The sequence below is a fragment of the Felis catus genome, chromosome D3 (assembly GCF_018350175.1).
Source record: "Felis catus isolate Fca126 chromosome D3, F.catus_Fca126_mat1.0, whole genome shotgun sequence".
In the NCBI taxonomy this organism is placed as follows: domain Eukaryota; kingdom Metazoa; phylum Chordata; class Mammalia; order Carnivora; family Felidae; genus Felis; species Felis catus.
The window spans coordinates 18,529,473-18,553,552 of NC_058379.1; the positions used below are offsets into that span (position 1 = coordinate 18,529,473).

Here is a 24,080-nt window from a genome sequence, read left to right on the forward strand (position 1 = left end):
TCCCCGAGCAGCTCTGGCTTTCGCTCACCGGTCCCGCCGAGGCAGGTGAGCGCCTGGGCTCACGGGGCCGGGGGCGCGAGGTTTGAGGCTGAGACTTTGGGCCGGGCTCCCGGCTTCTCTGGCTTGGCTTCTCCGACTCTGAGAATCCGTCCCGAGCGGTTGGTGAGCTCGAATCTGAAGGGATTTGGAGCTTTGGGCAAGCAGTAGGTCTCCCGGTTCCGAGCCTCACTTTCCCCCGCTAAGAAAGGGGATCACGATGGCACTTAGCTCATAGTGCGGCTCAGGTCTTATCATATGGAGGTAATTGAGGCCTTAAATGGATGGTAATTTTTAATTATTTCTAGAAAATCTAAAATGCGCACACCTGTAGACCCAGCAAGTCACTTTCTAGGACTCTGTTGTAGAGATCCTCGGTTAAGCGTGCATGCAGGAAGGGGCTTGACATCTGTTTTCTGCAGCCTACAATTTATAGTCGTGACGTATTGGAAACAGCCTAAAAGTCCAGGAAAGCTTTCCTTCTACTCCATGATTTCATTTAAATTTCTACCCTCAATGGTAGTAATAATAAAAGCTGGGACCGACGCTGCCAAGTGGTCCTCTTGTATTATTTAACTTAAGCTTTCCAAAACCCATTGAGGTAAGTACAGTTCTTGTCCGAATATAACATAGGACGGAACCAAGGTTTTTAGCCCTTTGAGTGAGTTAGAGACAGTGACCTCACTGGGGAGCGGAAGAGCTGGGATTTGAACCCAGGTCTTCCTGATGTGCCTGGTGGACTGCACAGTCTTTGGGGCACATAGGAAGTGCTGGATGGTAGCTGCCTTTTTCGTTAGAATGATGAGTTTGAAGTGGGTATTCTCTAATATCTCTGAGATCTGGGGATGTCTCATCCTCTCTCTGGCTTTTTCTTTCAGGATTCCCAGGAGCTAGCTATGTCGTCAGAAGTCCTGCTGGTGTCTGCTCCAGGGAAAGTCATTCTTCATGGAGAGCATGCTGTGGTCCACGGCAAGGTAAAGGCCCCCAGAGTCTTTGAGAATTGGGCACCTCTTCTCCCTGACCCTAATCTTAAACTGAAAAGAAGTCTTGAGGCATAGCCTAGGGGTATATAAGAGAGGAGGTCAGTTTTTCCCCAGAGAGGCAGGGAAAAGACCGGGCTTACCCCCACTGAAGGGCTCCTCTGGCCTCAGTAAGGTAGCACAAAGCTGAAAGGTAAAGCTGTGCAGGTGGAATGAGGCGACCTGGAAAGTGGGCTTCGGTGGAGAAGAAAAGGAGTGGGAGCACTGAGCCCTGGGGCACCCCAACATTCAGAAATGGGGAAAATGAGTAGGATCCAGCAGATAAGTCTGAAACATGCATTATCTCATTTAAGTCTGAGGACTGCCCTCCGAGGTTAAACTTTTATTATCCTATTTTGCAGATGTGGAAGCTGAGGCTTAGGAGAGGATTGGTCGCTTGACCAAGGTCCCGTACACCTGGGTAGAACCGGGAATGAACCTCCGTCTGTCTGAACCCACAGCTCATGCTTTCTCCATTCCGTCATTCTTCATGTTCTTAACTTACATTTATTTGGATGACATGGTGATGATGGGGAAGCCATTCCTTGGTGTGGAGGACCTCTGAAGTTTTGCATGGAGAGGGCAAACAGAAGTTGATGCTAACTCCTAATTGATTGGTAGTGCCGGTGCCACCTAGTGGGAGAGCATGCCAAGGTTGATCGGCAGTGTCTGCCAAGGGCATGAGTGGGCGTGCCCTGCGTGCCAGTATTTGCTATCTCTCCTCAGCACATTGACACTGAGCCCTGTTTCTAAGACTGGAGCCCTACTCTTTGCCACCCATGCTCAGGCCCATTGCTTTTGCCCTTTATCTTACAGGTAGCGCTGGCGGTGGCCGTGAACTTAAGAACATTCCTCCGGCTTCAGCCCCACAGCAATGGGAAAGTGTGCCTCGACCTACCGAACATTGGCATCAGGCGGGTCTGGGATGTGGCCAGGCTTCAGCTACAGGACACGAGCTTTCTGGGTAAGTGCAGCGAGCAGGAACCAGGTGTGGGAAGAGCTGGGGTCCTGAACAGAGGGGAAACACATGCCTGGGTAGTTATGCCAGGCTATCCCTGAGGGGCCCGGAGACTGGCCACTCTGGGGGTGTTTTTTCTCTTGAGCCATAAAATTAGCTTCACTTATTTATTTTATTTTATTTTTAATTTTTTAATGTTTATTGATTTTTGAGAGAGACAGAGAGTGTGGGTGGGGGAGGGGCAGAGAGAGAGGGAGACACAGAATCCGAAGGAGGCTCCAGGCTCCGAGCTTATCAGCACAGAGCCCAATGCGGGGCTCGAACTCACGGACCGCGAGATCATGACCTGAGCCGAAGTCGGACACCCAACCGACTGAGCCACCCAGGTGCCCCTTCTTATTTATTTTTTTAAATTCGAGAGCGTAAAATGATGCACTGGATGTATGCGGGCTGTGGTGGACTGATCATGAAGGCCTGTTGTTGGGTGAAAAAACAAAAGATGCAAACAGGATGTATCTGAGGGGTGACCCGGATTAGGTATCAGCAGGTATGTAAGTGCATAGGAAAAAGACTAGGAAAATTTACTTCCGGTGATGGTTACATACCGCTGGGAGGGTCCTAAGGTCTGAGTGGACAAAGTGAGCCTTCCTTCTGGAGGATGGTTTTGACAAAGAGAAGGTAGTGGCGTTTTGTATAATTGAAAATCATCAGGGGCGCCTGGGTGGCTCAGTCGTTTAAGTGCTGACTTCAACTCAGGTCATGATCTCCCGGTTCGTGGGTTCGAGCCCCGCCTTGGGCTCTGTGCTGACAGCTCAGAGCCTGGAGCCTGCTTCGGATTCTGTGTCTCCCTCTCTCTCTGCTTCTTCTGTGCTCACACTCTGTCTCTCTCTGTCTCTCTCAAAAATAAATAAACATTAAAAAAAAAAAAGAAGGGAAAGAAAGAAAGAAATTCCCTGGGTGATTCTAGGGACACTGTCAGTTGAAAACAACTGCTACCTTGAAGCAGGCCTCGGAAAGCAGCCGTCCAGAGCAGCGTGGGATTTGCCTTCCGTGGTGCCCAAGACCATCCCCCACCAGGCTCGCAATGTCCCCCGGGAGCTGGCTGCTGCTTTGGGGTGTCAGTAGCACTGATGGAAGCAGGCAGGTGTCTGGCCCACGTCCCAGACCCCCCTGCCTGCCTGTGTGAACCTCAACAGGTCGCTCAAACCCCCTGAGCCTCCGTGGGCAGAGTCGTGTTGCCTGGGAAGGTTACTGCAAGGATCCGGCTGAACTGGAGGTGGGCGAGGGCCGGGACACTGAGTGCAGTCCGTGAGGGTGTGTGAGTTACTTCCCCAAGGAGAAAAAGGAGCAGGATGCACGAGGCGCGTTTTCTATTAGACTGCAGGGCTCCTCCACCTTTGTCTTTCAGTGTTCTTTGGTTGCCTCCCGATAGTTAAAAACACAGGGAACATTTCACTGGGCATCTTCGTGGGTGCCAGGCACTGGGCTAGTGTGTTACATACATCAGCACTCTTAGAAGTCTCCAGCCTGCCCTGGAAGTAGGTGGCGGTATCCATCCCCATCTTATGGATGAGAAAATCGAGGTTCAGGGGTCGAGTGGCTCAGGTCGCACATCTTCGTTGGTGATGCAGAAAGGATTCAGACCCGGATCTCTCTCAACTCTCCAAACTCTTTTTTTTTTTTTTTTTTTTAATTTCTTTACATGTTTATTTTTGAGAGAGAAAGAGTGCAACTGGGGGGAGGGGCAAAGAGAGAGAGAGGGAGACACAGAATCCGAAGCAGGCTCCAGGCTCTGAGCTGTCAGCACAGAGCCCGACACGGGGCCCGAACCCGCGAACTGCAAGATCACAACCTGAGCTGAAGTCAGAGGCTTAACCGACTGAGCCACCCAGGTGCCCCACTCTCCAACCACTTTAACAAGTTATTCCATTTCCTTCACCGAGCTCTGAAATGTCTGTGCCCTCAGTAACACTGCCCGTTGGCTCGGCTGCCTTTAATGTATTATTATTTCAGTTAGCCCACAGCCCTTTTAATGAGTGCCTCACCCTAAAGTTTCCTAACACAGGCACACCAAGCTCCTTTTTCTGTTTACTTTAAAATTTGACCTGTGACTCAGGGAGTGGTTTGTCAAGGTAAGCCGGTCAGGCTTGCTCAGGCTCTCGGAGGAAAGTGGCACAGCCCCCCCACACACGGGGGAGAAACTGCTATCTGGCCTCTCCCGGCTGCCCAAGCAAACCTCAGCGCTTCACGTTCTCTGGTTTTGAGCGTCCTGTCCTCGCAGGTTATGTTTCGGGAGAGGGACACGTTTGGGGAATAATTTAATACTGCCCGTGGTTTGGGTTTTGTTCTGTGGAGGTCAAAGCCAGACCTCTGAGAGATCGAGCTAGCATTCGCCTTGTGTGTGTATGCATGTTTCAAAAACTACTGTTAATTAAACACTTCCTGTATGCCAGGAACCGCGCTAAGGGTCTCCTGTACCTTATTTAAATTTATCTTGGAGGAGGTCCTGTCATGATCTCATTTACCAAGGAGGAAGGAAACTAAGGATCAGAGACGTTGAGTCACACACTCAAGGCCCTAAAGCCAGCATGTGGTACAGTCGGGACCCAAACTCAAGTCCACCTGCCCGCAAAACCTGAAGGCCGGTGGCGGTCTCAGCCCTGGCGCTCGGACCGTGAATCCGTGCCCGTCAGATTCTGATTCTCGTGACCCGCTGGGTCCTCTGCGTGCTGTTGTCTGTAAAAGCACCTGAGGCCCTCTCACCCAGCCACGTGTGCTTGTTTGCGACAGAGCAAGGTGACGCCTCGGCACCCACCGCGGAGCTAGTGGAGAAGCTGAAGGAGGTGGCAGCCTTCCCCAAGGACTGTGCCAACCCCGAGCGTGCGGCCGTGCTGGCCTTCCTTTACTTGTACCTGTGCATCTGCCGGAAGCAGAGGTGCGTGCGTGGCCCGGGGAGGGAGCCCTGCTTCAGCCCGCCCGGGGCAGCGGGCAAGGGTTTCTGTAGCTTTGGCTACCGCAGAGCACAGGGGCTTTCTTCCAGGGTTCCGGTGACCATGGCCATTTGCCATCGCCGCACGTACCAGGTGCCAGGCTGGACCCTTGATAGATGGTCTGCTTTTAACATTCCTAAGAAGCTCTGAGAGGGGCGCCCTCATTTGGCCCAGGAATGAAACTCAGAAACACACTGAGGGCCGGGCTGGGGAATCAGCCCCGCTGACTTGGGTTCTCAACCCCCCACTGCCTCCTCTGGCCTCTTCGATTCAGCAGACCCAAAGCCGGACTCCCGAATCTACCACGTGGCTTCTCCTGCGCTGTGTCCACAGAGGCACCCCTGCTGCTCATCCCGCAGACTCCAGGGAAACTCTGTGATCAGCAAAGTGACACCTGTGTCCGTCTCACCCCTGAAGATAGGATTTGGGCTATTTGCCCTCAGGGAGGCCAGCTCACCGCCGAGGCCACGTCACGTGGTGATGGGGAGTCACATGGCGTTGGTTCGCACCCCACGGCGGCCACTTACTAGCTTACTTGAGGTTCTTACCCTTCCTGGGCCTCAGTGTCCTCATCTGTAAAATGGGGGTAGTAATAATACCTACCTCGTAGGCTTCTTGTGAGGCTAAATGAGTTTGTTTATTTAAAGCGCTTGACTCAGAGCCTGGCACGTAGCTTGAGAAACGTTAGCTGTTATTATTTTCCTCTGAAAACTATTGGAGGATTGAAAATACGATATATGAAATGGGCCTAGCTCTGTAACTAGCCCACGGTGAGTTTCAGCATAATTATTTTCTTTTTAAAAATTTTTTTTTTCTCAATATTTATTTATTTTTGGGACAGAGAGAGACAGAGCATGAACGGGGGAGGGGCAGAGAGAGAGGGAGACACAGAATCGGAAACAGGCTCCAGGCTCCGAGCCATCAGCCCAGAGCCTGACGCGGGGCTTGAACTCACGGACCACGAGATCGTGACCTGGCTGAAGTCGGACGCTTAACCGACTGCGCCACCCAGGCGCCCCTCAGTATAATTATTTTCTGTTTCAAACCCAAAGGGAAAGCCTCAGGGGGCAGCTCGTCACTCGTACAGCAGACGCTGGGGGCCAGGCACGGTGCAGAGGGCCCATTCATAAAGGCCTCCACTCTTGCTGTCCGCCGTGGGATTTTCAACTTAAGTGGGACACGTCCCCTTCGGGGAAGGGGTGCAGATTTCAGAATCTGATCTGAGCGGGGTGGGCATGTGTAGTTTGAAAAGGCAGCTTCGGCCTTATGGTTTTATATTTGGAAGACGGGAAAATTCCTTAATGGAAACTACAGGACACGAAATTTGACAGTCCTTGCTTGGGGGAAATACACAGAAGATACAGTGATTCTGAACTTTCCAGTGGTAGAAAACAGGCCCGTGTTACACACAGCGGCGCACTGCTGGCCGGTAGGAAGGAGGAGGGTCCCGTGAGCGCACAGCACGCCAACATGAGGCAGTGGTGGAGAAAGGCTACGTAGTGGAGATCGTCAAGGGGAGCTAGGAATGGGTTCTGTGGGTGGCCAGCGGAAGCTTCACAGTGGCAGCGACATTTGAGAAGGGTTTTGCAGGATGGCTAGGAGTTTGCCCAGGGGCTAAAGAGGTGCAGAGCTATCCCAGGCAGGGACACAGAGAGAGCGGGGTGCAGGGAACAGGAAGGAGTTTAGAGAAATGGTTGGTGGCTCGGGAGGGAATGGTATGTTCAGGAGGGAGGTGGTTCTGGTATTTATTTCCAAGTTGTCTGCGTCGCCACGACTTCCTACAATCCCGGAGGGCTGCTTTTGGGGTTGGGAAACGTCCGCGAGTCCAGAAACCTGGCCAGAGGCTCGGAGTCAGGCCCTGCCCACGTCCAGTCCTGGGCGACGTCGGCACCTCGCCACCCTTCAGGAGAGTCATGCCCTGCACCCCGCTGTGTTTCAGGACCCTGCCCAGCCTGGACATCAGGGTGTGGTCCGAGCTGCCCACTGGGGCCGGCCTGGGCTCCAGTGCCGCCTACTCCGTGTGTGTGGCCTCTGCTCTCCTGACCGCGTGCGAGGAGATCCCAAACCCGCTGAAGGACGGCGAGCCTGCCAGCAGGTAATCGCGGCCCTTGCCCTCGTCATTGTCCTTCCCGGGCACCACGACCCCGGCGTGGGTTCTCTCCCTGAGGACTCCCTGCCACCCTGTGAGGCGAGAGAGGTCTGCGGCCAATGCAGGCGGTCTGAATCCAGAGCCTGACCTCTCTGCCCTTCCCCTACCCCTCACCTCTACCTTGCCTCTTTGGGGTTCGAGTGCCCGTGATATGGTAGAAAGAACCTGAGCCCAGATGTAGGGAGCCGTTGGGCCCACTTCTGCCATTGTCTCACTGCGGGACCTCGGCCGTACTGCTGCGCCCCTCAGGGCCTCAGTGTCCTTCTCTGTAAAAAGCTGATGAGAGCCTTAAGGACACTATTGCTGGGTCTTACGAGACAGTTATGCAAAAAAAAAAAAAAAGTGTGACACGTCAAGACATAAACACAGGAGGAGTATTTTTTTTATTTCTTATTGAAAAAAATTTTCTTTTTCATGTATATTTTTGAGGCAGAGAGAGACAGAGTATGAGCGGGGGAGGGGCAGAGAGAGAGGGAGACACAGGATCGGAAGCAGGCTCCAGGCCCTGAGCTGTCAGCACAGAGCCCGACGTGGGGCTCGAACCCACGAACTGTGAGATCATGACCTGAGCTGAAGTCGGACGCTCAGCCAACTGAGCCGCCCAGGTGCCCCGGGGGAGTTATCTATTATTATTAAGGCATTTCCCTTCTTAGGAGCCCTTGACCTCGTTCCATGGAGGGAGCGTTGCCTCTGCAGTTCTCGCGGAATCAGCGAGGCTCGTCAGGACAGTGTCGCTGGCAGCCGTTTCTGCCACTTGGGGGCTGCATCTGGAGAAACTACAGTCTATCCTGGGCCCACACAGCGCAGGGGAGCCCTCCCACCGGGGGCCTGGGGTCCCAACCGTGTGTGGTGTCGGGCGGACCGCCGGCCTTATCTGTCTCCCTGTGTAGCCGGCAGAAGAGGCTGCTCACACGGTGCTGGTGCACGGTGGGCGAGGCTGCGTGTTTCCTCCCAGAGCACCGCTCCTCTACCCTCCACGCCCGCTGCAGGGGCACAGAGCGGACACACTGCACTAGCCTGCAGCCTCGGACGTTTGTCCTCTTCCAGAGCTTGGCTTTGAATCGAGGCTTTCTCCCTCTGCCCTGGAAAGGCAGTGGTTTTTCCCGCAGCCCAGACCCCCCTGGCTGCCCTGTCACGGCCAATGATTTCTCTTCTGAGACACAGAGGTTAAAATACGGCTGGATTCATACTGAGCCCCAAGGTCCCTTTGATCCTCGTGGCCACAGTGGATCCGCGGGCTCGTGATGTGATGTGTCTGTCAGCACTCCTGAGACTCGCTCTGGATGGTTCCTGTGGGTGGAGAGGAGTAGGAGGGGTGGGGTGGAGGCGGCTTTTGTCAGGGGAAGAATCCGGGAGGTGATGAGAGGCGCACCTGGAGGTAACACAAGGTGATGGTTTTCAGGGATTTCAGTGAGGTGTGCCTGCCAACTTGCTGCAGGGCGTGGGGCCACCCCCTCTTCTCCTCTGGGCTCTGTTTCCTCATCTGGAAGTGAGGGGCTGCACCTGACGGGCCCTCAGGGGGCCCTCCAGCCTTGACGTTTGGTGCTTCTGTGATAAGATGGTGCTCGTTACCACGTGCTAATCACTGATTATAACCTAGATCGGTGAAGGCCTGCTTGCCCTGGGTCCCTTAAACAGACTCGTGTATATGGGCCAACAGACCAGCTCTGCCTTTCAAAAGGCATGGGTGAGGGTCCCTGGCTGGCTCAGGCAGTGGAGCGTGTGACTTTTGATCTCAGGGTCGTGAGTTTGAGCCCCACATTGGGTGTGGAGCCTACTTAAAACTTTTTTAAAAAATTTAATTTTCGGGGCGCTTGGGTGGCTGAGTCGATTAAGTGTCCGACTTCAGCTCAAGTCATGATCTCACAGTTTGTGAGTTCGAGCCCTGCATCGGGCTCTGTGCTGACAACTCAGAGCCTGGAGCCCGTTTCGGACTCTGTGTCTCCCTCTCTCTCTGCCCCTCCCCTGCTCATGCTCTGTCTCTTTCTGTCTTAAAAATAAACATTAAAAAATTTTTAATTAATTTTCAAAAGGCATGAGTGACTCGTGTGTGTGTGCGTGTATAAGTGTGTGTGTGTGTATACGTGTGTGTGTGTGCGCGCGTGCGTGTGCTCTTTCTCACGCTGATTCCTTAACATTCAGGTCTCCCGCCACCCCTGAAGACCCAGTCATTCCTTCCTAGGACTTTTGGTGAGAGCAGGCCCCAACCCCTGCCCGGCGCTTCTAAATCAGACAGAGCTGGAATCAGACCGGAATCCGGTCTCCTGTGAAGACCGGGTTGGAAATCTGAGCCCCCGGAGGATGAGCAGTGCACAGGGTGGGAAGAAGATTCACCTTTGTGGAGAGGGCCAGGTCCCGGGCTGGGTCCAGCTGCCCCTTCTCTGTCTCACGCGCTCGCCTTTCGGTTCCTGGAAAGGTCCGGCTCTTGCACAGTTGCAGGTGCTGTGCAGCCCCGGTCTGGAATGTTCTCCCCGCACATTCTGGCCTTGCCGACCGCGCCCTTGTCCCTCAGGCCCTCCCCCTTTCCGGATGGGGTACACGCCATCCAGCCTGCACTGCCCCTCCTGGGGGTTGTAGTTAAATATCGATTGCTTTTGGCGTCCCCTCTCCACGAGACGCCAAGCCTCAGGCGGCTGGGGGCCGTGTCTCGTTCGTACCCTACCGTGAGCTTAGCGACAGGCACACAGTGGATGCTCAGTAAATATCGGACAAACGAGTACGTCCTGTTGGTGCCATAGAGCTCGGTAGTTGAGAACCTGGGCTCCTCAACCGATGTGGTTCTGATTTAGCGGTGCACAGCACGGGGGTCTACTTGACCCACCTGTGCCTCAGTTTCCTCTTCCGTGGGAGAGGGGATAGTAATTGTACCGTCCCTGTAGGGTTTTCATGGGGATTGCAGGAGATGGCTCTGCAGCTGGAGAGGTTCTAGGCTGTTCTCCTGTTCCTGGCTCGTGTGGTCTCCACCAAGCCCAACCTGTGGATCCTGCCCCTTGCTGCCTCAGCGGCCCTGGCTGCCCCTCTCCACCGAGGTACAGACGGACTTGTGTGTCTTCTTCAGGTGGACAGTGGAGGACTTGGAATTAATTAACAAGTGGGCCTTCCAGGGGGAGAGAGTGATTCACGGGAACCCGTCCGGAGTAGACAACGCTGTCAGCGTTTGGGGTAGGTGCGGCCGCAGGCCAGTTTTCTGTGTTTGTGTTATTTTATAAATTCCTGTGACCATTGTAGACGCTCAGGCTTTGTTGGGTTGGATGGATGAAACCAGCGGCTTCCGAGGAAAGCAGTGTTTTCCTGCTTGGGGGTGAGGGAGGGGAGAAATTCCAGGGTCCTGCCTCACACCTGCTGAACCCAGACCTCTGGGGGTCCTGGTGGGGGGGGTCATGGCAGGGCCCGGGAAGCTACAGGTGCGGTGAGCTCCCCATGAGGGTTGCCACAGTACAGCTGCAGGGTCACGGCCGTAGCGCCTGGCAGTCACACGAGCTGCTGTGGGATACTGGCTTCCCGGACCCGGCCACGGTCCTGGGCCCACCTTCACCACGTGGCCTGTGGCACGAGGCCGGGCAGCCTGGAGGGAGGGCGAGCTCCCTGGCGGAGCGCGGAGTGCCTTTGTGCCCTCCCGGGACCTTTTGTGACCGAAGCTGGCACGGCTAGTTAACAAGGGTTTAACCTGTTCCCCGGATGGGGCAGAACCCTCACCCACTCAAGCCCAGCTCTCCCAAGGGGCAGACGCACACAGCTTTTCCCACCGCTCTGACCCGCTGCTTTTTCCCTTTAGGGGGAGCACTCCGATACCAGCAAGGAAAGATTTCGCTCCTAAAGAGGTAATTCTGGGGTAGGGCAGCCCGTCCCGGCATGGCTGCCTCATCGCGTCGTTGGTGGGGGGGGGGGGGCTCTGTCTCGTTGTGCGGTCACATGCGGGGCAGCATCTCTGGCTTTTTTCGTTGTTGTTGTTGTTGTTTATTTTTGAGAAGGGGGAGGCGCAGAGAGCAAAAGAGAGAATCGTGGAGGGATAGAGGATCGGAAGCGGGCTCTGTGCTGACAGCAGACAGCCCGAAGCGGGGCTCGAACTCATGAACTGCGAGATCATGACCTGAACCGAAGTCAGACACTTAACTGACTGAGCCCCCCAGGCACCCCAGGCTTTCTTTCCCCTCCCCTGTGAGGCCCTCCCAGGCCGTGGGCCATGAGGACACCCCGTTCTTGCCTTCTGTACTGCAGCTCTTAAATTGCCAAGAGATTAGAGGGAGAAGTCATGCGTGGCCGTGCCATTCACCTTCCAGAGAGCGGCTGCTCCCCCAGACCCCTGGGTCGTCATTCATTTCATTCATTCGATTGTGTATGCATTTAGCAAATGAGAATTGATATCTTCCTGTGTTCCCGAGGACACTGTACTAGGGTCTAGGGATGTAAAAATGAGTCTGGGACACAATTTTGGTGGCGGGGCAGGGTGGGAGGAGAGTGGGGGCGGGTAGGGGAGGGCCAGCAGACACGCACACAAAGCCACTGCAGGTGAACATGAGGGTTGCCACAGTCGGGCACTCGAGGCAGAGCCAGGGCTCAGGCTCGTGAGAGGCTTCCAGCAGGGGTGACATTTGAGAACTTCTCAGCCCGTTTCCCAGGTTCCCTTACCCCCTCCCTCGGGAGCAATCGGAACTACAAACATGCATGTTAAAATAGAGCATGCTGTGTTCTCTTTGGACTCAGAGTGGAAATGTCCCGTGCGGGCAGCGACTCCCAGGGTGAGCAGGTGGCAGTTCCTTGAGCCCTCGATGGAGTCAGGTGGTGTCCCAGGGCACTTTGCCACCCAGGCGGGCCTTTTCACAGTGATGAGGGCGGTCCTCACAGCCCATGGGCAGCAAGTCCCGGCCCACTGCCCTCGCCAGCTGGGCTAAGGAGTGGCTCCTTGACCTGGCGTGATGTGCCGCGTCACTTCCACCTGCACCTCTGGGACCTTTCTGCCCCAGTTCTCTTGGCTTCCAGGAGCCACGCCTGCCTTTCTGAGGTTCTGCGCTAGGGTCTCTCAGCCTTGGCACCATTGACGTAGTGGACCGGACGATTCTTTATAGGGCGGGCGCTGCCCTGTGCGGCATGGTTAGGATATTTAGCGGCATCCCCGCGCTTTACCCGCTAGATGCCGGTAGCACCTCCCCTGTCTCCCAGTTGCGACAGCCAAAAATGTCTCCAGACATTGCCAGTGTCCCCTGGAGGGCAGAATCCCCCTGGATGACAGCCTTCACTCTGCACAGAGGAGGAAGCGGGGCCATTTGGGAAAGTGGAAGCAGCTTGCTCTGGCTGCTGTGCAGTCAGGGCAGTGGGGCCTGGGGCCCAGGAGGGGCCGGCTCTGCCACGTAGACTGACTCCCCGTGCGGCGATATCAGAAGTCCCCACTGGACTCTGAGGTACCGGATGCAGGCCTGCCCGCGGGGCTCAGCCCACCGGAGGAGGCAGGCACGACTGTGATCCTCGGCACGAAGATACCCAGAGGATGATGTGAATGCCCTGAAGCTGCCACGGATGGCGCGAGGGGTGACAGATTTGGGCGTCACAGGGGCAGTGACGTCTCATTCAGTGTTTCCTGAGGGCTAGTTATATCCTAAGCACCGACTGGGCCCCAGCTAACGTGGTGGTGTGGGCACGTGTACGTTCTACTGGAGGGAAATGAGGGGATGAGTGAGGAGGCAGGAGGGGGGCCCGAGGCATATCCGGTGGCCAGCTGGTGGTGGCATGGCGGACAGAGGCTCTGGGGTCTGCGGGCCCAGCTCTGCCACTTTCAAGCTGGGTGCTCTTTTTTTGTTTTGTTTGATTTACTTTTAATGTGTGTTTATTCTTAAGGGAGAGAGAGAGGGAGAGGGAGAGAATGAGTGGGGGAGGGGTGGAGCAAGAGGGAGACACAGAATCCAAAGCAGGCTCCGGGCTCTGAGCTGTCAGCACAGAGCCGGATGCGGGGCCCGAACTCACAGCCACGAGATCACGGCCTGAGCTGAAGTCGGACGCTCAACCGACTGAGCCGCCCAGGCGCCCCACTGAGCCGGGTGCTCTTGAGTGAGTCGCTCTTCCTGAGGCACACGCCTCCTCGTTTATATAACGAGGATCCTGAGCCCAGAGTCAGAAACGGCACCTGTAGAGTGCTTTGCTCTCTGCTGAGATCAAACTTAATGCCACAGATACCGAGCAACTACCGTGTGCTGGGTGCTGGGGCCTCAGTGGGGAACAAAAAGTCCCGCCTTCACGGAACTCACACTTTGTTGGGAGGAGACAACCAATGAACAGATGGTTCCACGAGAGCATGTCAGGCCGTTGGATGGGATGATCCGGGGAGGCGCCCAATGAAATGACATCTGAGCAGAGACCTGAATGGAACACGAGAGTTAGGTGGGTCCCTGGCAGAGGAAATGCAAGTGCAAAGGCCCTGAGGCAGGAATGTGCCTGTCGTGCTGAGCTGCAGCTACAGGGCCAGGATGGCTGAGAGGAGCGAGCACCCAGGGAGGGCGGGGGTGAGATAAGATTGAGGGGTTAGCCGTGCCTAGCACGCACAAGCACTCGCGGAGCACAGCCTGGGTGGTCTCTAGATGCCCGCAGAGCCTGGGGTTTTAGTGGGGCCGGCAGCGCTAGGAGCCGCCTGTTCGCAGAGGACTTGTCTAAGGAAAATGAAGACACAGTGTTCCAACTCCTCCCGCCCCGACGGATGGGAACACAGAGCAAACCGACCTTCACTGCTGGCTGCGGGGCGCCACGGCGAGCAGATGGCTGATTCTCTGAGAAGCCGGGAGGCCAGACTCCACATTAATCCCGCCAGTGGCTTCAAGAGGAACCCTTTCCCCCCAAACCACGCATGGTGCTTCTCTATTAAAAAAAAAAATGCATTGTTTGCAAAGTGGATCAAGATGCGGCCTCCCAGAACGCTGCCCTTTTGAGAAACGGCTTGTCTTTAAGGGGAAAAGAAAAGGCAAATAGAATGTTCATCTTTTGTAAAGTTAAAAAAAAAAAAAAAAAAAAAGAGCCGGCCTCCAAGGCTGGGAATCGATATTAATTTCATGGGCTTATGGGCGGTGAGATCAAGCAGGTTTCTGGCAGCCTTTTCCAGCCCTATTGGATTTTACAGTCTCGAGTTGTGAAAAGAAAAACGAATAAAGGTATCAAGGGGTCTGCCTGTCTCCAGCTGTCTTGGGGCAGAGCTCATCCAAATACTCAGTCCCCGGCCCGTGGTGCTCTGAAAGGCAGCTTGGGATGACAAGAAATGGGGCCTTAAGTCCCCAGGGACAGCTAGGCATAGGACAGTTGCGATCGTGACTTTAGGAGGTAGCCTAAAGCTCAGAAGGTAGGTGAGGGCAGCTCACTGTGGCCGTCCTGGGGCCTCTGTTCTCTCACCTGGGACAGCCGAGCAGGGACGAAGGACTCCCTCTGACCATATCTGGCTTTGAGCCATGGCGGCTGGTCTGAGAGCCATCAAGGCAGGGCAGGGATGGGCTCAGCCTGCGGGGAACCTGCCTGCCACCCAAGTCTGCCCTCCTCCCCTTCACCCCACTGTTCACCATACCAGCTCCCCCGGGTGCCTTCCTACCCTGCGTGCACCCCCCTGCGTGATCCGTCCCAGGTCCCGTTGCTTTTCTTCCTAAATCTCTTCCACTCCGGCAGCCTGGGGTGGCCCACACGACAGAACCTTCACCCCCTCTTGTACTGTTGGCCATAGTGCCTTTGAACTCATCCAACTCTGTGAACCCGGCGTACTTGGCCAGCTGCAGGCGAAGCCAGGCCCCCTCACATGTGCCCAGCACATGGTAGGTGCCCAGTTGAAGTCAAGTGGGTGAGTGACGAGCCAAAGGAAAGTGTCCCGACTGCCCAGGGCCTGGAGCGGAGACGCAGCCATGATTGGCGGCAGGAGCCCCCCCACCCACCCTGCTCCTCTCGCTCTCCCCCTCCAGCCCACTGAGGTCCCCTTTTCTGGGCCTCCGCTTCCTCCTGTGTCAGGGTCGGGTGACGTTTGGGAGTGCCCCCGGCCCTGACGCAGCTCCTCCGTCCCGAGCTCACCATGGACCCTCTTCACCCCGCAGGCTGCCGGCTCTGAGGATCCTGCTGACCAACACCAAGGTCCCTCGCAGCACCAAGGCTCTCGTGGCCGGCGTCAGGAGCAGGCTGCTTAAGGTGCTTCGTGTTCATTCGGGCGGGTTTCTGGCAGGGCCCCGACAGCCAGGTCTAGGGGCTTGAGCTCTCCCACTGCCGCATGGGCTAGCGGAGGGGCAGGATGGGTGATGGGGACCGGGGGAGGCGGTTTTGGGCAGACCAGGAGGTGCTGTGTGTCCATCCCAGCCGGGAGGCAGCACAGGGAGCGTCAGACACGCTGGCTTGGTGGCGAGAATCCCCCCGCTTCTGTGAGGGGGCCTGGGCAAGGCAGATCCCCGGCGGGAAGGAGAAGGGGTTTCCTCAGATGGTGGGAGCGGGCTGTGGGGACACCTCCCTCCTCCCGTGGCCGGGGCGGCTGTCTAGTGTCTGCCCTGCCCCAGGCCTCATGGGCCCTTGCTTGCTCTCCCTCCAGTTCCCAGAGATCGTGGCGCCCGTGCTGACCTCCATAGATGCTATCTCCCTGGAGTGCGAGCGGATGCTGGGGGAGATGGTGGCTGCCCCCGCCCCGGAGCACTACCTGGTGCTGGAAGTAAGAGCCCGTCTGCAGGGTCCCCGGTCTCACCCACACCACTGCCTGAGGCAGGGGCTCCCCTTCTGCGCTTACAGTCCCCCGAGCTGAAACCTGGGGGCTGGGCCCGGGCCTGGGGTCCCGTGTATGCCAAGGCCAGCGAGCGTGCCTTCTTAACGCCTTTCCCCAGCTGATTCAGAGCTGCAGAGAGAGTATGTCGAAAGCACAGAGGGCAGTGCCTGGCGCGTGCTAAGTGCGACAGGCCAGGTTTGGGTTCACACACGTAAGGCGCGGTGGGATATTGCTGACCCCATCTTCCAGAGGTCCAGGAGCCATTTCCTGCACGGCCATCCCTTTCCCGTTATGTTTGCTCGCTGCATTTGTGTCCTTCGGTGACTGTTTATCACCGGCGTGCTTTGGCTCACACGTATTCTAACATGGTTCTTTCTTCCCTGTGACCCGAGCCGCTACCCTTTGCATAATTCCAGCGTAGAGGCGGAGGCCTCGCGCCCTGGGTTTGATCAGATCTGGGTCTGAATCCCAGCTTCACCTCTGCTGGTCTCACTGGAGTGTCTTAAGAGTGCAGCGAGGCCCGGTAGGCAACAGGCAGTTACCATGCCCGATGAGCCACCGGCTCAGTAAGCCCGAAGGCCCAGGGTCATCCTCAGACACGGCCCGTGTGGCCTGGCAAATGTGGATCGACCTTAAAGAGCCACCTGGCTTCCCTTGGAGAATCAGAGGATCCGGCAGGTCGGGGCGGGGGTGAGGCTCGGTAGCAACAGTCAGCTGGAAGTGCAGAAGAGGCCCCGGGAGGAGGCCCTGGGGTCTCCATTTCTCCATAGTCCCCACTTCTCCCTAAGCGTCACCTGCAGCTGCTGCGGTCCACCTGGTGCCTCTCTGTCCCGCGGGATGCGTTTGAATCTGCAGCTCCTATAGTGAATGGAAGCAGCTACTAAACCAAGTCTCTTCACAAATGATTTCGCACTTGGTCTCTATAACCACCTCCCTGTGAGGTGGGTATATTGCCCCCGTTTTACAGGTGTGAATACTGAGGCCTCAAGAGCAACTCTCTGCAAGGTTCGCCAACTCGTGGGTGGCCGTGCCAGGTGTTAAACTGACTTATGGGTTTATCTCTTTGGCCAGCAGATCTTCAATGAGCACCCACCATGGGCCAGGGGCAGCGACCCACTCTCGTTTCTGTGCTGTTGGTCCCATTTCCTTAGCTGTCTGCCTCCAGTCCCCCAGCCTTTGCCTTGCCGGCTTCAATTCCTTTCACGTAGAAAGGAGGCAACACAGTCCTCCTGAGCAGGAAATTAATAATGATAGAGTACTGCCTAAAATATACCCTGTTGAGCCCCCGGAGAATGCCACAGAACAGCACGTTGATTATACATTGTGTGTATTTTTGGCTGTGGCAGCCGCTGAAATGTGCAGCTCGCCTCCTGGACAGCTTTGTGCTCAAACCAGCGAGCTGTTCTCCTGTGTCACAACCTGTCATCTGATCCTTGACAGATTTTGGATCAGAATGTGACAGGTGTCTGAAACCTGCCTCGGCAACGTGACACCTGGCGCTCAGGCGCAGAGAGCGGGCCCCCAGAACTTCTCCCTCGCATCCAGCCCCTGGGGCTGGGGAGAGGCACCCGGGGCCGCCACCGGGCCATCACGCCTGTCTGCTCGTTTGTCAGAAGTGCTGGGGTGTGTGAGGCGGGCTGCAGGGGAGGGCCGACCCGACCGCGCCCGAAGGACCACCCCCCCCCCTCCCCGGCAGGAGGGCCAGGTGGGCCCGGCCGACAGCTCCGTGATTGGCAACCCTCGCAGCGCACGCGCTCCCGGTTCCCCGGAGCAGAGTCGTGCGCTCTTAAGCCCCGCGCGGCGAGAAGTAGGCGGCAGCAGGAATGCTGAGGGCGCTCGCTCTTGGAGGCGGGGTAGACGGGAGCTTCACATCGGGCAGACCCGGTTTCCAGTGCTGGCTTGGTACCTTACCAGCCCAGTGACCTTAGGCAAGTCACCTTCCGCTCTGAGCCTTAGCGGCGCCCCCTTTGTACTACGGGGATAACTGTGCTAGGACCGCAAAAGTACTGATAGCAGCTGACTTCCACGGAGCCCTGAGCCCAAGCCAGGTGTCATGTGAAAAACTCCGATTTCTTCCTCGCTGCAGTGAGACAGATCCTCTTAGGATGCCAGTTTTACAAGCAGGGAAACCGAGGCACGGGGTGAGAGGCCTTGCCCAAGAACCTAGAAGTAGCAGAGCTGGGACTGAAAGCCAGTCCCCTCCCCTTGATTCCAGATCCCACATCCTTTTTTTTTTTTAATGTTTATTTATTTTGAGAGAGAGAGAATGCATACGTGGGTGGTGGGGCAGAGAGAGAGAATCCCAAGCAGGCGCTGTCAGGATGGAGCCCAACGCAGGGCTTGATCTCACAAACCCTGCGATCAAGACCTGAGTCGAAATCAAGAGCCAGATGTTTAACAGACTGAGTCATCCAGGCACCTCCAGATCCCACATTCTTTAAAAAAAAATTTTTTAATGTTTTATTTATTTTTGAGAGAGAGCGAGCATGAGCGGGGGAGGGGCAGAGAAAGAAGGAGACACAGAATCCAAAGCAGGCTCCAGGCTCTGAGCTGTCCGCGCAGAGCCCGATGCAGAGCTCGAACCCACCAACTGTGAGATCATGATGTGAGCTGAAATCGGAGGCTGAACTGAGCCCCCCGGGTGCTCTGCCAGATCTCACATTCATCACTTGCCCGTGGCAGGGACCACAGGTGGGTGCTCGTTCTTAGAGCCCCAGCATTTAGCACGGTGCCTGCCCAGACGCTGATGGAGCAAATGAAATGTAAGTAGGGGTCCCTGGGCTGCGACAGCTATCAGTTTTCTTATCTCATCAACCTGCATCGTTGGAGCCTCAGAAGTGCAGGAGTTTTATGCAAATCCGAGAAACCAGAAAAACATTTAGCTCTTTCCCCCACTTATGACCTTGTTTGAATAAGAAACCAGTTCTTATTCTGAAAATTGGTACCCGCGACAGCTGTCGGATGGCGTATCGCTTCAGACTTGTGCAGATGATAGAAATCCATCTCAAGCAGGCTTTAGCAGGGAAGGAATTTATTGGCTCATAACTGGGAAGACCAGCAGGAAGAGCTTCGAGCATAGCTGGATCCAGGGGCCAAAACAACCTAGTCTGAAATCTCTCCGTCTTCCATGCACTCTCTGGCCATGTGTAGGGCAGAGAGAACTCTGGCGGCTTATTTCTGAAGTCAACCAGTTTTCGCAGCTCGAGGGCAGAGGCAGAGAAAACCCTGGGAAGGCGGTGGCTGGCCCAGCTTGGGTCACAGGTCCATCCCTGAGCAATCACCGTGGCCAGAGGCTTCTTCGGCCAGGCCTGGGACACGTGTTCCCCACCAGCTCCACCCCAGCCCCATGGGAAGTCTCGCGGGAAGGAGACGTTCTTTTACCAGCGGACAGGCACACGGTGCCGGCTTGCCTAAGCCATTTTGCTCTCCCAAACCGGCGGCTGTCACACGCATGGGGTGGACGCAGGACCTTGGCTTCAGGCCGGCCGAGTGGGAACAGACTGAACCTTCTCCTGCAGGAGCTCATCGACATGAACCAGCACCATCTGAACGCCCTCGGCGTGGGCCATGCCTCCCTGGACCAGCTGTGCCAGGTGACCATGGCCCATGGACTGCACAGCAAGCTCACTGGCGCGGGCGGCGGTGGCTGTGGCATTACGCTCCTCAGGCCAGGTACCGGGGAGCAGGCTGGGTAGGGTGGGTTGGCAGCCTGGGCTCGTACAAAGGTTCTACCTGGGCAGTTCCCTTGGGAGGAGGGAGAAGCTGGAGAACAGTCTCACCTCTGCCGTGGGGCCTCCGTCAAGTTAATTCACCACTCTGGGCCTTTGTTGCTGCGTTGGTGGAACAAGGACGCCGATGGCTAGTTTATGATTGTTTTCTAGACGCAAGGAGAACAGTGCCTTTAGAAAGCCTGGCACAGGGCTGGGCTGGGGGAGGGGCCGCCATTATGGCGGCTGTCCCCACCACCTCCTCACCTGCCAAGTCTCCCACAGGTTTGAGGAATAACCAGGACATTGTCATCACCCGCTGTCACCTCTTGATGTGGCCAAGATGGGGACTGACCTTGCTACAAAACCGAGGGCTTTCTTCCCCCGCCCCCAGTGTCTGGAGAAAGAGCAAGGCCGGGTAACGGTACCCGGGGCCGGCTCGGTCACCACACCGCACCTGCCCTCGGGACCTGGCACTCAGTGCTCCCGCCGGCGCGGCCTTCCCTTTGCCCCCTGCTTCTGGTCTTTCCCCTCCTTTACCTTCTCCTCCTCCCTGTTTTTCTCCCACCGTTGCCCACTGCTCTGTAGTGAGTCCACAGTGGCCCCAACCACCCCCCTCGCTCTCAGCGCGGCCCCAGACCTCAGGAAGTCACTGTGGCCTACAGCCGACTTTGACCGTTGGCTCCTCGTTCACGGTCAGTGACGATGATGAGGGAGAACACTTCTGGGGCGTGTACCGTGTACCAGGCAGTGTACCCGGCGCCTTCCCTGCCTTTCCTCATGGAAGCCTCTCAGTAACCCTTGGGGAGTAGTAATCACTATTGGCCCCCTTCCCAAATGAGGAGACCGAGGCTCAGAGAAGGGAAGCCGCTTGTCTGGGGCCCCACGGCTGGTACGCGGTGGGGCCGGGGCCGTGTGACTCGGGGCCCGTGACTTTACCTGTTGCTCCGTGCCCACCGCTGCCCCCTCCCCCAGAGGGTGCAAGGCTCCACATTCCAATGGGAAGACCTGTCCCGGGCCTTTTCCTGAACAGTCTCGAAGGGAGCAGACGAGTGTGGGGTGACCTGCTGCCTTCCGTCCCCCCAGATCTGGAGCAGTCGGTGGTCGAGGCCGTGAAGCAGGCCCTGAGCAGCTGCGGCTTTGACTGCTGGGAAACCAGCATCGGTGCCCCTGGCATCTCTGTCCACTCGGCCGCCTCCCTGGACGCCCCCGTGCGGCAAGCCCTGGATGGCCTCTGAGAGGAGCCTGTGCCGCTGCAGCCCCACCACGAAGCCCCTTCCTGGATTATTCTGGGTGCCGGAGCCGGCCTCTGTGCTGGCTGGTGGGCCCCAGTCCCAGCGGCGCGACCCGGAACCTGCAGCGGACTGGGCCGCCCAGAAGACACAGTCTGCGTCCTGCATCCCCTTGAGCTGCCCAGGCGGTGGGGCCACGTGGGGGGCTCTGCCATGTCCTCTGACATGTGGGGGGCTTCCCTGCTGTCCTCCCTGCAGCTCCCACACACCCATCCGCTTTGGGCCTCTGCCTTCTCCCCAGACCCCCTGCCCACTTGGTTGGACGCTCAGATGCGGGAGTGTGGTTCCTGAAGCGGTGCGCCTTCCCCCCCCTCCCTCTGCCTCTGCACTTCCACCTGTCTCTCAGGGCCCCGCTCCTCCCACCTCCTCCGGGAAGCCTTCCCTGACCCCTGGCAGGGTGACCCTCACCCCCACCTTCCTCCCCTCGCACCTCCAGTCTGTTTGAACCACTCGGCACTTTGTGTGGCCCGCTCTTCTCTCCAGCTAGACTGTGGGCGCCCAAGGGGGTGTCCAGGTGGTGGCCTTCACCTTGTGACCTCCCATCACAGGACTGGCAGAGGAGGAATAAAAAGCTCTTGAGTAAACCAGTGCTCTACTCGGAGTCCAGAAAGAAGGAGGATACAGCCTTGTACAGTCTGCAGCCCACCCATGCCTGCCTCCTCTGTCCCTGTCCCTTCTCCAGCCACTTGCCCCATGGAGCTCTTAAGGTGAAGGAAAGAAGGGCTTTGGGTCACTTGGTTGTGTGTCTCGGGGACAGGGTGGGGTTTTCCTAGATGGCCCTGGTCGTTCAGAACGACCTACCTGCTTTTCCAGAAGGGGGATTTTAAGCTTCCTAGCACCTGGAGTCATGAGCAGTCACAAATTCACAGATTTTTGTTAGCCCTGGAAACAAAAACCAACCTGTAAGTCCTAGAATCTTCCTTTTTTCTAAAGTTCACTGGGTGGGGAAAAAAGACCCGAGGGGTTTGTAGCCTAGTGCCTGGCACCTGCCTGGCCCTATTTGAACTTTATATTACCAGTCAGATATCCTTCTGAAATGGCAGAATCCATCAAAAAGCTCTTGTAGCTAGCACATTGCCAAGTATAGCTCCAGCAGCCGGGGACCTGCAGGGAGCACGCGGAAGGTGGGGGCTGGGCAGGGATTTCACGACTTGGGCAAAATGGCCCTGCGCTTCTGCCCTTGGCCACTAGGGGGCAGCGGGTGCCTTTCCCAGGGTGTTCACGGGGAGGGTGAATGGGAGCTGGCCTGTAGAACAGGTCTGAGCTCTGCCCTTCCCCTCCCCCCACCATGCCAGGCCTCTCGGGCTGTGCCAGGGGTCACTGTCAGGGACGTGAGGGCAATATGAAGGATGCCTGCCTCGGCATCACTGATCGGGGTTACCGGTGTCTCTTCAAAACACAAATAATGCCTAAGTCAGTAATACTAATCCTGAGCACTGACCATGTGCCAGGCACTGGTCTAAACACTATGGACATCACCTCTTTTAATCTGCCCCAGTCTTGGAGAATAACTGCTGGTCTCAGCCCCATCTGACAGATCGGGAAACTGAAGCTCAGAGAGGTTGAGTAGCTCAGCCAAGGCCACACAGCTAGTCCGCACGCATCAGAGGCAGGCTTCCCACTCAGACGGCCTGCCTGTAGCGCCTGCCTTCAGCCCCTGCGTGCTACTGTGTGGACCCAGGTTCGTTGCAATTCTTGCTGCTTTCCGTGCTTGGGCTCATTATTTCCTCTGGGTTCTGATGTACTTGGTCAGAGCAGAGCCAGGGCCTGCGTGTTTTCGAAAGTTCCCCACACGATTTGAATAAGCAGCCAGGGCTGAAAGGTGCTTTCTCGGGGATACTGGTTGTCAGCATTTCCACACTGCAGAAGGCCAGCCTGGGAGCTCCCCGGGGCGCCCAGAGATGCCCATGGTGGGTGTCCAGAAGCTGAGGCCCCCAGAACCTACCTGCTTCCTTGAGACCCTCCCTCCTCCTCCCTCCCTGGGGACAATGTGTCACTCCTGGAGCAGAAGGCAGCCCGTCGCTCATGACTCCGTGAAGCAGCCACCTGCATGCCTTGGCCAGCACAGCCTCACCCCAGCCACCACCATAAGCCACCCTAAGGGCCTAGTGGCACCCATTCCTGGCCACCGGTCTTTTCTATTACGTGTGTAGACAGTTTGCACTCGCAGGGAGCATCACCCCATCACCCTCGCCCTCACCTGCAGAAGTAGATCTCGCTCCCAGCTGCACCTCAGCCTCTCCACCCCACCCCCACCCCTGGCATGCCCACCTCCTCCCCAGTGTTCTGATTTAACTAATCTCCACAGTCTTGGGTGTTTTGCAAAAGCCCCCAGGTGATTCTTCTAATGCAGGGCCAAGACTGAGGACACTGAACTAGTGACCCCAAAGGTCGATTAAGCACGCCGTGTTGGTGCTGGACAGCTCAGCTCTGCCTGGGTTTCTGTTCACCTCTACCGCCCATCAGCTGCGTGGCCTCAGGCAAGCCAGGCCACCTCTGGAGGCCACAGTCTCTGCATCTGGAAGGGGGAAATAATAGTAATACCCACGTGATATAAGTCTCACGAAGATCAAGTGAGAAAGTGCACGTCACTTCCTTGGTACCGTGCCTGGCACATAGTAGGTGCTTGTGATTTCCCGTTGTTACCACTGTCCTGTGCCAAAAAATGGAGTGTCTCTCAGAGAGAGCCCAGACATTTCAGAACGGTGCCCAGAGTCCGGTAGAAGGGCCCAGCCTAGCGTGTCCAAACCGCCTAGGTTGAGACCCCGGGGGTCGCTGCTGGAGAAATCCAGCCAACGCCCACTGGCTTTCCAGCCTCCCTGCGGGCCCCCTCCCGGGAGAGGTGGTCACCTAAACACCAGCTCCCTCTTTGCCAGCAGCTTCTCAAGTCAGCATTTGGAGCCGCTCCCAGCCTCTGCAGCCTACCGGGGAGTTAACACCCACCCATACGGCCTGAAGTTCACAATTCCCTGGGTCTGGCAGAGGTCTCACGTCGGGAGACAGGCAGCAAATATTGTGACTCACGGCAGACAGAGTAGCTGCTGTGGTCTGCGCCTGTGCTCTCTGTTGGGGAGGATTTTCTCCTGGCGGACGGCTAGAAGCCTGTCCAGTTAGGGGAGCTGGCTGTGGGTCGGCACAGGGTCGGGCCCCCGCTGGCCATCCCAGGGTGCTTGGGCCAGCCCCTTTGCCTCTCCAGGGCTCCGTTTTTCTTTCAGCTCCCTGGCAAGA

At 56.7% G+C, this 24,080-nt stretch overlaps 1 protein-coding gene across 3 annotated transcripts; it reads left to right on the forward strand.

Moving 5' to 3' along the window:
• The first annotated feature begins 161 nt into the window (after positions 1-161).
• MVK (mevalonate kinase) lies at positions 162-20,943 on the forward strand. Of its 3 annotated transcripts, XM_045041930.1 has the most exons (12): positions 162-300; positions 915-1,010; positions 1,872-2,019; positions 4,804-4,948; positions 6,943-7,098; positions 10,211-10,314; positions 10,928-10,973; positions 15,204-15,294; positions 15,686-15,802; positions 19,372-19,525; positions 19,846-19,978; positions 20,647-20,849. In XM_045041930.1, exons 1-12 carry the CDS (start codon positions 295-297, stop codon positions 20,702-20,704), a joined length of 1,254 nt encoding a protein of 417 aa, XP_044897865.1. In that variant the 5' UTR covers positions 162-294; the 3' UTR covers positions 20,705-20,849. The 3 variants fall into 3 exon arrangements, with proteins under 3 accessions (XP_044897865.1, XP_044897866.1, XP_044897867.1); XM_045041931.1 differs by lacking the exon at positions 19,846-19,978 and having other exon boundaries at positions 20,647-20,943; XM_045041932.1 differs by lacking the exons at positions 19,372-19,525; positions 19,846-19,978; positions 20,647-20,849 and adding an exon at positions 16,642-18,164.
• The last annotated feature ends 3,137 nt before the right edge of the window (positions 20,944-24,080 follow it).

Excerpts from the sequence above, each read along its gene's own strand:
- MVK (XM_045041930.1), top strand. Across the intron at positions 7,099-10,210 it reads GACGGCGAGCCTGCCAGCAG|GTGGACAGTGGAGGACTTGG; the intron begins GTAATCGCGGCC and ends TGTCTTCTTCAG. Across the intron at positions 19,979-20,646 it reads TGGAGAAAGAGCAAGGCCGG|ATCTGGAGCAGTCGGTGGTC; the intron begins GTAACGGTACCC and ends CCGTCCCCCCAG.